The sequence below is a fragment of the Dreissena polymorpha genome, chromosome 5, assembly GCF_020536995.1.
Source record: "Dreissena polymorpha isolate Duluth1 chromosome 5, UMN_Dpol_1.0, whole genome shotgun sequence".
Classification (NCBI taxonomy): Eukaryota; Metazoa; Mollusca; class Bivalvia; order Myida; family Dreissenidae; genus Dreissena; species Dreissena polymorpha.
The window spans coordinates 116013193-116024707 of record NC_068359.1 but is presented as its reverse complement, the minus strand read 5'-3'; the positions used below and the strand labels follow the sequence as shown (position 1 = coordinate 116024707).

Sequence of the window (11515 nt, the reverse complement as noted above, 5' to 3'; positions counted from 1 at the left end):
TAAGTTTAGGATAATTCACATCTGCTACGAATAGTTGTGTACATAAAACCAGTGTTGAGGGAGAAATACTAAAATATAATTATCAATCGCAAATTTTACAAAATATTAAATAGTGTGCACATTTAATGAGAAAAACATATAATTAAAGACGACAACAAAAGAAAAATGCTGGAATAAAGAAATATGTATATAATTGGACATTAGCAAAAACACTTTAATACATAGAAAAATGACAAAATGATTAGTAACACTAAACGCGTTATCACTGTAAGAAAAATACGCGATTCGATGCATGTTTTCTTAAACCGCCATTTTGATAAATCTTAATAGACAATTAAGATTCTCATATAAGTGTGATGGATATAATCTTTCACTTTTACGAAAAGTTAAGTTAGTCAAACGTCGTTTACACAGAAAACACATAGTGCTTCATATTATTTGGTTTCATTCAGGGCTCACAACCAGAGACCTCCGAGTGTAAAAGAGGAGGAGCTCGAAAAAATATAACAAGTATCAAGAGAAAGTAAATCCTTATATTTATAGTGTAGGAGAAAAAAATCTATTCACAAAATAATCCGTTCCTATAACATAAATCAAGAGAGATTAATCCTTTATTCTTATTATAGTGAATGCAAACACTCTATTCAAACATCAATTCACTCATAAAAGTCTCGGAAGCTAAATGCAAAAATTGTGAGGTGCCACACCACTCCTTAATATGTAATTGTTCAAATACATGTATACAGAATCGAACGAAATAAACATACTGATGTTGCATGTACATTTATGCACTATTTGCGATGAATGTTCGCCGTTGCCCGATTACTACATGTTTTTCATCACAAACATGTAGTTTTTGTAGTGAAGAAACTGTACACCACAGAGGCCATATCGTTCATGTCCCAGGATTCTTATTAGTGTCTCCTGAAACATAACGCAGAAATTTGTATAAACGAGGTATACAGTAACAAATACGCTACGGACATTCCAATCGAAACCATGGGCGATACGATTATCAATTTGTGTTGTGTTTTTAAATATTGCTTAAGTCATACATTCATGTAAAATACATGTAAATGATGGCGGCATTAAATGTACTAATTCGATTGACCTAAACAATATATACTATTCTCTGGAAAATATATAAAACGTGAACACGCCTCAATTTGGTCTTCGTCATGACTGGCCGTCAGTGCCGCACTCGCCTTCTGGAATAATTCCTCGTTGTTATCCATGCACTGAAGGCAGTACCTGGAGAGATTTTTCAAGTACATGTATTTGAAATGTGAAGGAAATCCGACCGGTTTAGTTAACCAGCAGCAGGCACAAATTGAGACATATGTCGCAAAGAAAATCTGGAATATGTGTCAAAGTTGCAAACTGTGGTTGTTAGATAACTTACATTTTCAGCATGTCTGCATTTTTCTCTAGTTTGGAGCGACCTGAAATAAGGAAAAAAGTGAAATATTAATCTAATTACAATCTAAGCTTTCAAATTCAGTTAATGTAACGGACGTATTAAACGAAAAATTCATTGAAGGGAAAAAGCTCAAACTTACCTTGTACCAATTGTGATTTCCCCTAAAACGAAACAAATACAAAATGTCAATTAAAAACAACTCATTCAAATGTAATTTCATTTTCAAATGTTTCGTACCATTGTAATTGTTTATGTAAGAATTATTATTTTAGTAGTACATATGATAAACGAAATCCACACTATTGATAAGGAACAAGTATTTTGTTTAACCAGTTCTATCAGGAGCATGCTTCATTTTAATATTTATTTTTATAGAACTACATTTGAAACTAAAATACAAAAGTCATTTTCCATGGCTCGTACCATGTCATCCAGGACCCGCGTAACGAAGCCCATCATGGGATTTTCTGAAAGCAACTCGACGACGGTTGTGTCATCCACAGGTCCATAATCTATATGCCCTTCATCATCATGGGATCTTCTTTCTCCCGTTATGGTATCGTTATTAATGATGTTTTCTACCCAGGTAAGTGATTCCGTTGTAACCTGATCATCGGTGTCTTCCAGAACTACGTTTTTAGTGGAATCTGCCTAGAAAACTATTTTTAAAAATCAGTCCCACATAACCTGGAATTTATCTGTTAAGATAAAAATGAAAATTAGTTTGGTTAAAAGTGTAATTATTTACAACTGAATGATGTTTTATCAGATAGAGAATTCTACTAAGAAGCATAAAAAGGTGATTAGCTTACTAAAGTGCAACATGTCCGTTCATTAAGGCAAGTTGATTTCAAGTATGCAAAGAACTTGCATGTATTAATCAAATACACATGATTTGTATTTTACACATGAATTCATATTGGTTCAATGCACACCTCATGCTGGATGGGTCATTTCAGAAGGTTACAAATATCACATTTGATTTGCAACAGTAGGTCATGATTGTAAGACGTACGATTGGCAGTGGTTTTCCAGTAGTTTTAAAGATGCTCTCTTTGAGAAGGTCAGTGCCCGAAGGTCGTTTGTCAGGATCAACTTGCATCATCGTTTTCATGAGATCTATCAAACCGGAGCTGTATCCATCTGGCATTGCAGGAAACTGCAAAAGATAACAAACCGTAACGTTTGCACAACATATTGTCAAAGACCCATGCCACTCCCATATCAACACATAAATTGGTATCGTTATGTTTTAAAGAAAGGCAGCATAACATTGTTGACTGAAAATATGTATTTATTTTTGGTTCGTTTTCAATAAAATGAAATGTCCTTAAAAATACTTTATACAATTTTACACGTCTTACAGGTATTACGCATTGACATAACCCCAAAATGGAGTCTTACACATATAACTCATTGACATTACCCCAAAATGGAGTCTTACACGTATAACGCATTGACATTACCCCAAAATGGAGTCTTACACGTACAACGCATTGACATTACCCCAAAATGGAGTCTTACACATATTACTCATTGACATTACCCCAAAATGGAGTCTTACACGTATAACGCATTGACATTACCTCAAAATGGAGTCTAAAACGTTCAACGCATTGACATTACCCCAAAATGGAGTCGTACACGTATAACGCATGGACATTACTTCAAAATGGAGTCCTACACATATAACGCATTGAAATTACTCCAAAATGGAGTCTTACACGTATAACGCATTGACATTACCCCAAAATGGAGTCTTACACGTATAACGCATTGACATTACCCCGAAATTGAGTCTTACACGTATAACACATTGACATTACCCCAAAATGGAGTCTTACACGTATAACGCATTGACATTACCCCGAAATTGAGTCGTACACGTATAACACATTGACATTACCCCGAAATGGAGTCTAACAGGTATAACGCATTGACATTACTCCAAAATTGAATCTTACACGTATAGCGCATTTGCATTACCACAAAATGGAATCTTACACGTATAGCGCATTTGCATTACCACAAAATAGAGTCTTACACATATAACGCATTGACATTACCCTAAAATGGAGTCTAACAGGTATAACGCATTGGCATTAGCACAAAATAGAATCGTTCACGTATTACGCATTGACATTACCCCAAAATGGAGTCTAACAGGTATAACGCATTGGCATTACCACAAAATGGAATCTTACACGTATAACGCATTCATATTACCACAAAATGGAGTCTTACACGTATAATGCATTGACATTACCCCAAAATGGATGATCCGAAAAAGCATCATCTGAGGCAGCATTTCTTTAAAAGCATCGTTCTGCATGCAGGCCATCTCGTACATCAGTATGCTCAAGGAAAAGATGTCAGTCTGAAGAAAAGAACAAGTCCCATCATTCTTTACTTGATATTATTTATATCTCTGTATATTGGCATTTTGTTCAGGATTTATTATGGACACAATGTTGGTACATTGTTGGAATCTTAACAGAGCATCGCCGTTGACAGACTATGGTTGACCAAACAATCATTGGAAAACCTTACAGTAAACCTGAAAATCATCAAAGTAACCTTTTTTATTGATATATTCCAAATATACTTAATGTATTGAAACACTTTTTTCAAAACGTGCTGTTCGTGTTTTTGTTGTTATTATTGCGGGCATAGGGTTGTGATTATTTATTAATTCAGTGATTTTTCGCTGTAAACCATCCCTCTGTTGTGGGCACTTCCAAGTGAAGCGACCATTATAAGCGGATATTACTACATAAAAAAACAGTACAGCAAACCCATAAATAGGTCAGCATCATCAAACATTAGACATGCTTATGATGGATAATAGCACTGAGAAAAATACAACATTAAGGGGGCAGACATTCTTTAAACTAGCATGAAGTATGTTCTTTATTGGCGCGTTGCAAGTAAAATGCAAAGATGGTACCTTCTCTGTGTACGGTATGCCCATGAACATCTCTGGGGCCATATAAATGGGTGTTCCCACATGGGTAGTAGCCATGTCTGTCGAAAACTCGATCACTCTGGAAACCCCGAAATCCCCGAGCCGTGTGTCCCAGTTTGCGTCCAAGAAAACATTGGCGCTCTTCAGATCTCGGTGAATCACCGGCTTGGGGAGAGTGTGCAGGTACTGCAACGTTTTTGTAAATTAACCCATTTATGCCTAGTGGACTCTCCCATCCTTCTAAATGGGTATCCAACACGCACTTTTCCATGGAAAGATGGTTTACAAGTAGTAAGTGCACATAATTTTGCCACTTACTGACAACAACCATACTTGCATTAGAGATAGGGAAAAAAATCACGACCAATCCCCATCCTCGGACTTGTATTTCAGCGCTGTACTAACTCCGCTATCAGGTCCGTTGACTATGAATACAAGACCTCACATTTCCAATAGAGTGCACTCTTATGTATATTAGACATCGATAATACACGTGTAAGCACAATAAGTGAGATATGACCTGTAAAGCAGATACAATCTGCCTCGTCCACTCCACCAGCCGCTGTTCGTCCATCACCTGCCCACGGTGGGCCTCAATGTAGCCAGACAGGTCGCCATTCGGACAGAACTCTGCGAAGAAAGTAAGCTTTAATGCTGATATAACATATATGCTATAACAAATTGAAATGACAAATTTTAACATATTTTGCATAAAGACAAGCGAAGTACACCATCAAACATTCTGCACAATATGACGAGCTTGAGAGTTTACCTTTGTTAAGTCAACACAAATATCATTTTCATTGTTAAACATCACATATGGCTAATATTATTTGTTGATCTGTGTCATGTTGTTTGCAATCTCCTATTTATTTGAAAGTGCAAGGAATTCACTAAACAGCAACTTATTTCAGACCTGTTAATATCTTCAATGTCGTTCCGTCCTTTTCAACGTGTATGAACTTTAGGATGTACTCGTGCTTAAGTTTTGAAAGGAGCTTCACCTCTTGATGCGCCAACTGAACAACCTTGGAATCTTTGCCTGCAAGGTCCACAATCTTCAACGCCACCTTTAGTCGTCAAAGCAAATTGATAATTAATTAAGAGAACTGAAGAAATCATGTTCAACAATCTGAAAAGACAAGAATGGCAATGCACTTAGCCCTATTTAAAATGTGTGTTGCAAATGACCCGACCGACCGTATTGTTTTAATATTAACGACCCTAACGTGAGAACCAACGTGTCACTCAGATTCGATATTCCTCTTTATTGTTATAGCAAACAGAACAAAACAGTTTATTTAGTAAATCAAGGCCTCCGACCCATAATACATAACACAATAACATAATATAATACAATTTCAAAGTTGTGTCATATTTTTCATAAATATAATACCATACATATATAAGTGTTTATCGCCTGTAAAAGATGGAAAAGGTAACAAGTTAATATCATAATAGTATTATCATTATTTGAAGTCATGATATTGTACAAATCGGTTAATGTCTCTCCAGATGAGTACCACGAATACAAATATAAATTCCTTATATAACAATACTTATCACAATGAAAAAAGCGTGGTATTCGCAATCAATTATTTCGATATCGCCCTTTGAACAATTTGTACATAAACGTGATTCAAGTGGTAAGTTTAAATTTCTATTACGTTCAATCTTGAGTTTAGGATTACCTCTGCGGAGTTTTGCAAACGCAGTTTTAAATTTTGTTTGGATATTCAGGGAAAGGTATCTCTCGGTATCTATAAGTGTTTGGATATTCAGGGAAAGGTATCTCTCGGTATCTATAAGTGTTTGGATATTCAGGGAAAGGTATCTCTCGGTATCTATAAGTGTTTGGATATTCAGGGAAAGGTATCTCTCGGTATCTATAAGTGTTTGGATATTCAGGGACAGGTATCTCTCGGTTTCTATAAGTGTTTGGATATTCAGGGACAGGTATCTCTCGGTATCTATAAGTGTTTTAAAGTATCTATAATGATAACAGCGGCTTGAATTTTGTATCGTGTCATGCCAATTTTGTGCATGGCAGTCAATAATCCGTTGTTGTTGTTGTTGTTGTTGTTGTTATTTTGTTGTTTTCTAAATTTGATAAGCTCGATTGCATAGAAAGCCTAAGGCTTATTTGAAACGCTCTCGAGACCGGGTAGATATAATGAACGCTCCCACAGTGGGGATCGAACCCGTGACCTCCCTGTCGCTAGGTGGCCACCATATCCACTACGCCACCTCCGACCAATCCACTGTTTGAATATATTAATAAATAAGATGTTATCTCCTATTTATTGATTTATCCATTCATAACCAAATCCGTATGTAAACAGAAGATTTTTATTTTAATGGCCCAAAAGTCCCTTCCGATATAGTCTAATAATACACGCATTAAGTAACAGTTTCTAGGATAACGATTATTGGGCATTTGCAATAATTTGCACCAATACCTTAAACAGTTAGTATCGCACGAAATAAACCTAGGTAGTCTTCTGCAAAACTTCGTATTAATTAATAACAAATGGACATGTCACTTGTAATAAGCCCAATTTTGCAGGCAAATGCAACATATCAAATGACGCGTTTTAAAACCGTCACAATAATTACCGTTTTATTCGGTTTCTACATGCAAGATTGACCTAATAACTGGGTAACTGGGTTAATGTTCTTTCCTCCTGTCGGAAGATATTGGCAGCTATAATTAGGTTATTCGTGTATTAATACGCAAAGTAATAACATTACGACACAGCACTTAATTCAAAGCAACTCCACTTACCCAAGATATTATCCAATGCAATATTAATCTACGCATTATATTTACAATGAGACACGCATTTTCCTTTCTGTTTCATAACACGTTACTATGATAAACGGGTTATTTTTTAGTTTAGTTTGTAATTCTTTCATCAAAGATAGAGTTTATACATGGAAATAACCTGATATGGTGTTATATAAATATATTATAAATATTTAGCTACTTATTGAAGATAATAACCACATATTTATATTAATTTGATTTTGAACAATGCTCTCCACCCATTGCTAAACATTAAACTTCAGCGTCCGAGTAAATTTAAACACAAAATACAATCGAGCCATCGAGGCATGATTTCCGTACTCAAGTTATTTCAAATCTTTTTCAGTTAATCAATCCAAAAAACACACCAACGCTAGACATAATTATGGCTATCATAACATTATAATTATTCTCCTTATATTTTCTGACTTTGCGCAACATAAGGTTATGGGAGAACACCCTACCCCACCCCACCCAATCCCATAAAAGTCTACCAGCATGGGACAGTTGATCCACAATCACAATCAAATCTCACAGACAGTTCTTTATCAAAACTGACTTAAATAGGCCACAGAGTTGTATAGAATGACATTATTTACACATATATAGCATACTTTTTAGAAAAAACTGTATAAATACACCTTTTAAAACTGTTTGTTACACAATGTAGCGGTTATCGTCAAAATCGAATTAATTTGTTAATTCATATCCCCGCGGTATTTTACAGTCATGTGATTTTAACCTATTTTTAAGTGACAAAAACAAGTGTTTGTCATGTTTTGGGGAAAAAAACATAATTCTATGGAATTTCAAATTGCTAGTACCTGTTTTATGAAAATAGCATCATTTTTAATGGACAATAAATAATATATTGAAGATAAATATGTAAACAATGTTTACGCTGGTAAGTCTTGAGTTATTGAACAATTGATACATTACGGAAAACGATAGGGTTGTTGACAATCCAGATCACGTGGTAAAAGTCGCTTCGAAATTAGTTGAATGAAATTCTCGTCACGTGATTAAGCAACAATCACCGAAAAAATGTAGATTTTCGTTAGTATTCAATGCATTTGACTTTTTCGATTCGCAAAATGCGCAAAATGTTTCGATAAGTTCTGCTAAGAGATGTGCAGTTTAATTGGTTAATAGTAATCCCAATACTTTTTACTAAACAAATGGTCAGCCATTTTCCACAACGCACGGTTTGTAATGTGGGGACAACCACTTTTGTATACCGTGAATCCCGATTATGACCATAAACTTACGTTTCAATTTAAGGTAAAGTGTTCGATCGTTTTTATTTATTCGATTATATTTGCAAAGTTTACTTTAAAAACATGTTTATAGAGATTGTGAAGATAACTGTAATGTCACATTTTACAAGTAAAAAAAAACACAAATTGTTTGCCTATCTACCTTTATCTCCCTTAATTTTTGAATTTGAACGTCCAAACAAACATCATTTTGATCCACAGGAAGTGAAAAAAGATTACATTAACATCTGATAATATGGTTTATTTGTGGATATAACTAGGATTTAGTCTGGAGAAACAGATAACATTATCTTAGGCTAGTTGACATTGTATATTTAGATCAGTTCGCATTTGTAAATTTATAGTTTCGATTTCACAAAACGCATTATATACTGTATCCGAGGTTTAAAGCATTTTACCTGCTCCTTGGAAGCGTTTTCTAGCAGAATGACCTTTCCAAAGCCGCCCTCTCCGATGCAACCAACTTTGCGGTACTCTCCATGGGACATGGTCATCCTTTGTTCATCAAAATAAACTTAACTACAACTAAAACAAAAGTACAGCGAGCGGTAACACTATCGAGTTTTCCTTGAAAAGGGAAGTAAGGAAGTAAAAATTCCTTGTTATGAGTTTAAAATAGTGTTTTCTGCGTATTATAGGTATCCTATTACCTATATAATATGCATGTCCTTGTTTCTATGATATTGATTATTGATGTTTAAAGGATCTGCACGTATGTCGTCGCATTATAATCTACTTAACGCGTCCCTGACAGAGCGATATATTGCTATTAAGTGAGGCCAATTGATTATTTAATGATGTATTACATTGCACGATATTGACGATACACGTTTCACACAAAAATATGAATATACATGTTTTAAAGGTAAAACATGTAGGGAAAAAAATCCATTTTGAAGTAACAGAAGTGATAAGAGTTCAACCGACAGAAAACAGTATAAGTAAGAACATCCACTGTCATTATCATTATAACGGAATTGTCAATAGTATTTTTCTTACATTAAACATTTTGTTTTGGTGTCCACAATAGATGTAGACTCTGATGCCGGAAGTTAAAGACCTGGTCATTAGAATACAATCAATTGCATCGGGAGTTATGCGCTCTTGTGGAAGAAATGTTTTAAAATCTTATTTAAAGCCACACACTTTGAAATGAAATACACGTTAATCAATACATATAGATGCAATTTGAAAGTGTACAAAATTGTCATTATATATATAGCCAAGTTAGCAAGTAATTTATAATTTTGTTTGAATTTTAAAACCGGAAGTAAGATTTCTATACGTATACGTATATTTCGACAAACGCGATTATTTTTAAGTTTTAAAGCGCAAAATAGACGGATTTCTGCCGTGAAACGACCAGATATATTCTAATTGGCATAGATAAAATTAAATGTATAGCCTTGTTAGCAAGTAATGCATTATTTTTCAAACGGTACCGCTTTTTAAACCGAAAGTAGGGTTTTTAGACGTATACGTCCATTTCGACAAACGCGATTATTTTTTAACTTTAAAGCGCAAAAAAGACGGATTGCTATATTGCTATCTTGTAACCACCAGATATATTCTAATTGGCATAGATAAAATATGTTTCTTATTTATACTTAAATTTACTATGCCATGTAGTTCATTTCAAGGTGTGTGGCTTTAATATGTCTTGTTCTGAGAAAAATGGGCATAATGCATGTGCGTAAAGTGTCGTCCCAGATTAGCCTGTCCAGTCCGCATAGGCTAATCAAGGACGACACTTTCCGCTTAAACTAGATTTTTGGTAAAAAGGGACTTCCTTTAAACGAAAAATACCATAAAAGCGGAAAGTGTCGTCCCTGATTAGCCTGTGCGGACTGCACATGCTAATCTGGGACAACACTTTACGCACATGCATTATGCACAGTTTTCAAAGAACGCGACACTAATAATCATTCCGGTTGAAGACGGTCCATTGCCACGAACTACACGCAACGTACATTTGAGCAGCGTCATGTGAAAATGGACTTTATGACATATCGGACCAGTGGTGCTCATGACACGCCTCTGTAACTATCTACGCGAACGAGGAGTCATTATGTCCGCTAATAAAGCCACGAACTCTTGTGTGATTTTAGTTCGGGCGGGACAGCTCCTGCCCATATTGCGCATATGCCCATGCTAGCCTGTAGAAATCCAAGACGAATATGGCGTGATACCCATCTTATCACGACGATGCTCATTTACTCACGAGGTATCACCAGCTGTATCATAACCACTAATGATCAACATAACTTGTTTTATTCTCATCATTTCAAAGCGATTTGTTGTATGTAAATCCCTAACTTGTCCATTCGAAACTGTCTCTGCAAAGTTTCATATTTAAAATAGGTATGGTTTTCTGGTTTTCTTAAATTGTTGGCTTGGTTATAAGAAACAAGCCCCACGTTCTCAGAAATTCGTGATTGTGTTTTAAAGAATAAGTTGCTAAAGTCGTTAATGTCATTGATTCGTATTTCTATTTAAGAGCGGCTTTAGTTGTTCAAATAGTACTTATATTGTTATTTCATTTATACAGGTATATTTACAGCTTGTACTATTTTTTTTATTCCAATGTCTGCACACTTTATCGAAATATAATAAAAGTTATCTTCAGATATTCCTCTTTAAAAAGACTGTATCATTTTAGAGCAATCGGAGTCAGATGAAAGTGGCCAACTCCGCATGTACATATCCGCCCAACAATACGGTGAACATGTCGCTGTATGTTACTGTTAATACGATAAGTCAACAGCTGACCATGTTTTAAGACTTCAAAGTATCGTTCTTCAAGACCACATGGTTGGTTAGTTTGGTACTTTTGGCGCAAAACGCACGACTGTGCCTTTACTGATCTATGTGCAACTTGAATTTATGAAGATATTAAATGAGAATACTTTGTGGATTGTTTATATTCTATATTGATAAACTAAGTAGTAAACATATACATCTGGTGTAAATGGAAAGTAAAGCATCTGTTCTCCTTTTTAAAACAACAAAGCAAACAATGAAACTCGAAAAACAATCTAGAGCGAAAT

General features: G+C 35.1%; 1 protein-coding gene and 1 long non-coding RNA gene across 2 annotated transcripts; one reads left to right on the top strand and one right to left on the bottom strand.

Annotated features, from left to right (window-relative positions):
* Positions 1-174: 174 nt before the first annotated feature.
* LOC127882446 (serine/threonine-protein kinase Nek4-like) lies at positions 175-9288 on the bottom strand. The gene is made up of 11 exons (XM_052431085.1): positions 8867-9288; positions 5302-5455; positions 4906-5015; positions 4368-4571; positions 3687-3797; positions 2436-2579; positions 1844-2071; positions 1560-1581; positions 1403-1442; positions 1161-1251; positions 175-924 (listed from the first exon to the last, which is right to left on the bottom strand). The coding sequence occupies exons 1-11, from the start codon at positions 8960-8962 to the stop codon at positions 826-828; spliced, it is 1299 nt and encodes a 432-aa protein (XP_052287045.1). The 5' UTR covers positions 8963-9288; the 3' UTR covers positions 175-825.
* Positions 8377-11376, top strand: LOC127882451 (uncharacterized). The gene is made up of 3 exons (XR_008050537.1): positions 8377-8472; positions 10577-10692; positions 11128-11376. It is a non-coding gene; the product is annotated as an uncharacterized LOC127882451 (long non-coding RNA).
* The last annotated feature ends 139 nt before the right edge of the window (positions 11377-11515 follow it).

What these genes read in the sequence shown, in the direction of transcription:
- LOC127882446 (XM_052431085.1), bottom strand. Translation starts at nt 8,962, where the DNA reads ATGACCATGTCCCATGGAGAGTACCGCAAAGTTGGTTGCATCGGAGAG. An exon ending in AAAACGCTTCCAAGGAGCAG is followed by an intron (nt 5,456 to 8,866) that starts GTAAAATGCTTT and finishes TGACGACTAAAG; the next exon opens with GTGGCGTTGAAGATTGTGGA. An exon ending in AGATTGTATCTGCTTTACAG is followed by an intron (nt 4,572 to 4,905) that starts GTCATATCTCAC and finishes AAAACGTTGCAG; the next exon opens with TACCTGCACACTCTCCCCAA.